The sequence below is a fragment of the Gopherus flavomarginatus genome, chromosome 6 (assembly GCF_025201925.1).
Source record: "Gopherus flavomarginatus isolate rGopFla2 chromosome 6, rGopFla2.mat.asm, whole genome shotgun sequence".
In the NCBI taxonomy this organism is placed as follows: Eukaryota; Metazoa; Chordata; order Testudines; family Testudinidae; genus Gopherus; species Gopherus flavomarginatus.
Window position 1 is genome coordinate 120,445,664 of NC_066622.1, and position 2,386 is coordinate 120,448,049.

The 2,386-nt window shown below is 58.8% G+C and overlaps 1 protein-coding gene across 1 annotated transcript; it reads right to left on the minus strand.

The window, feature by feature from the left end:
- HMX3 (H6 family homeobox 3) lies at positions 1–1,285 on the minus strand. Its single transcript, XM_050959674.1, has 2 exons — positions 958–1,285; positions 1–608 (listed from the first exon to the last, which is right to left on the minus strand). The coding sequence occupies exons 1-2, from the start codon at positions 1,283–1,285 to the stop codon at positions 1–3; spliced, it is 936 nt and encodes a 311-aa protein (XP_050815631.1).
- Between the last annotated feature and the right edge of the window lie 1,101 nt (positions 1,286–2,386).

Below are 2,386 nucleotides of genomic sequence, written 5' to 3' on the forward strand. Positions count from 1 at the left end.
TCAGACGGGTCGCAGGAGTGGCACTGATGTGACTACAGGGTGGGAGTAGTAGACAGGGTGAGGGAATGTTAAGAGGGGCTGGCTGACGGGCACGTTGGCAGCCGAGCTGCCGTTCTCGGCGGTGGAGTTCTCATGGTAGAGGATAGGCACCCGCACTATTCTTTGGGCGGCCGCGTGGCTGAGATTGGCAGCCTCCAGCTCAGCGGCCAGCTGCCTTTTCCACTTGTTTCTTCTGTTCTGAAACCAGATCTTGACCTGGGTCTCTGTCAGGTGCAGAGATGCTGCCAAGCCGGCCCGCTCCGAGCTGCTCAGGTACCTCTTCATGTCAAAGGTGGACTCCAGCTGGAACACCTGGCTCCGGGAGAAGACAGTGCGGGTCTTCTTCTTTCGGCAGGGCTTCTTCTCCGGGCTGTCTTCCCTCGCTTTCCAGTCCTCCCCGTTCTCCTCCTTCTTCACCTCCTCCGAGTCACTCTCCTCCAGAATGATCTCGTCGGGGCTTTTCGAGTCAAGCTCCTTGTGGTCCGACTCAGCCTTGAGCAGGGACTCCGGGGAGTCTCTGTCCGTGCCCGAGGCCGGGGAGGAGTCTCGCAGGAGAGATTTCTCTGCAGCTAAAGAAAACCAAAAACACATCGCACCTTTATCACCATCCGCAAACGCACCCAGACCCTAGGAACCAGCCTCCCTGCAAACTTAAGCAGCAAAGGACAAGGAGGAGCTGCTGCTCCCTGCTCACCACGGGGCCTCACTGGCACCTTCACCTCCCCCCAGAAAGGAGCCTGCTGGGGGCCACTTAACGCTGCCGTGAAAGCAGTTACTAAATCATCCTGTTCTCAGGGGTAACCGCGTGGGGAGAGCGAGCCCTCGCTCCTGCCCCAGGAGATGAGAAACTCGGGGGGCCTCTCTGACCCGTGCTAGCAGAGTGAGACAGACAGACAGACACACCGATTCACTCAGTACCTTCTGGCCTGGGCAGATGGCCTCCCGCGGCGGTCAAGGTGTACGGGTACCACCAGGAGGCTGGGGACCGCTCTAAGTAGTGCGCTTGCAGGGCAAACCTCTGCGCCGGGATCTCAAAGCGGGGGAAGGCGAGATCGCCCACCTGGGAGAGGGCAAAGCCGGCTCCATCCAGAGCCCCCTTGGCGGCCGGGGCGAAGAGCGCTCGGGGCTGCTTGGGAGGCGCCTTGTGGTGGTCGCCGTTGAGCAGGTTCTTGATGGAAAAAGGCGACTCCTTGGGTGGTGGCGGCGGCGCCTGGCTGCTCGGGGGCTCCTGTCCTGTCTCCGGCATCCTTCTCCCGGTCCCTGGCAGGGCAGCGGCGGCTCAGACCATAAACCACCCTCTAACTACCCTCGAGCGGCAGCGGCAGCCGCCCAGGCGCTGGGCACCCAATCCGGGCGGGGGTGGGGCGGGCGGCGGGGAGAGGACAGGAGGCAGCGCCTCCGTGCATGGGGTGGGGTGGGGGGCTGCTCAGCCGCGGGACACTCAGAGCCACAGAGCCCGGGACCGAGGGCTGCTGCGGGGAGGAGGACCAGAGCCCGGCTGCTGCTGCTGCGTCAATCTGGCGCCTGATGCTAATGATGAAATCAAAATGTCATCCAAGTTAAATGCAGGGCGTATACGGCGATTGGGCACGCACAATGGCAAATGGGATTAGGCAGCAGCCAAAGGAGAGGGCTCCGCGCAGCCCCAGCCCGATGCAGCAGGAGCAGCAGCAGCGACAGCAGCCTCCCCCCAGCCCCCCTTTAGACGTGGTGCTTTGGCTTCAGGCTATAAGAGCTCGCCTGTTATTGGCTTTATATAGTCCAATTAGGCAGCAAATGAGGACTGGGCTATTAGCACAAAGGGATATTGGCTCTGCTAAAGCACCACTAGACGTGCAGGAGGCAAATGACACAGATCTCAGTGCTCATGCCACAAACCGCCCCCTCACATTTCCTCCTCATGTGGAGTGGTTGGGGGAGGCGGGGAAGAGGCTCAGCTATGCATTGTGTCCTCCTACACCCACCCCCAAGACCGAAGAGAGAGGCATGGATCGCAGGGGGCAGTTCGTGGTCATTCCCTTATAGAGATAATCAGAAGAACCAAGGCAGAAGAATGGATTCATGTTTAATCTAACAACAATCTAGACGGGCTGGTCTCCCATAAATGTATCACTCCCAAATGGATAGGTGACCCGCGTCTCCAGCACAGGTCCAGGAGCCGAGCTTCTGTAGATCCCGGTCCTAAAAGTGTCAAGAGAAGGTGGTTCATCGTTACATGGACTGGGGATCATTGTGCGTTTCCACCCAGCTGTGTACACACGAATTTTAAAATGGTGTCCTCAACTCACCCAAAATACAAGGACAAATTGACCTTTATCAGTAGATCATAACTTTGTCTTTAGAGTAA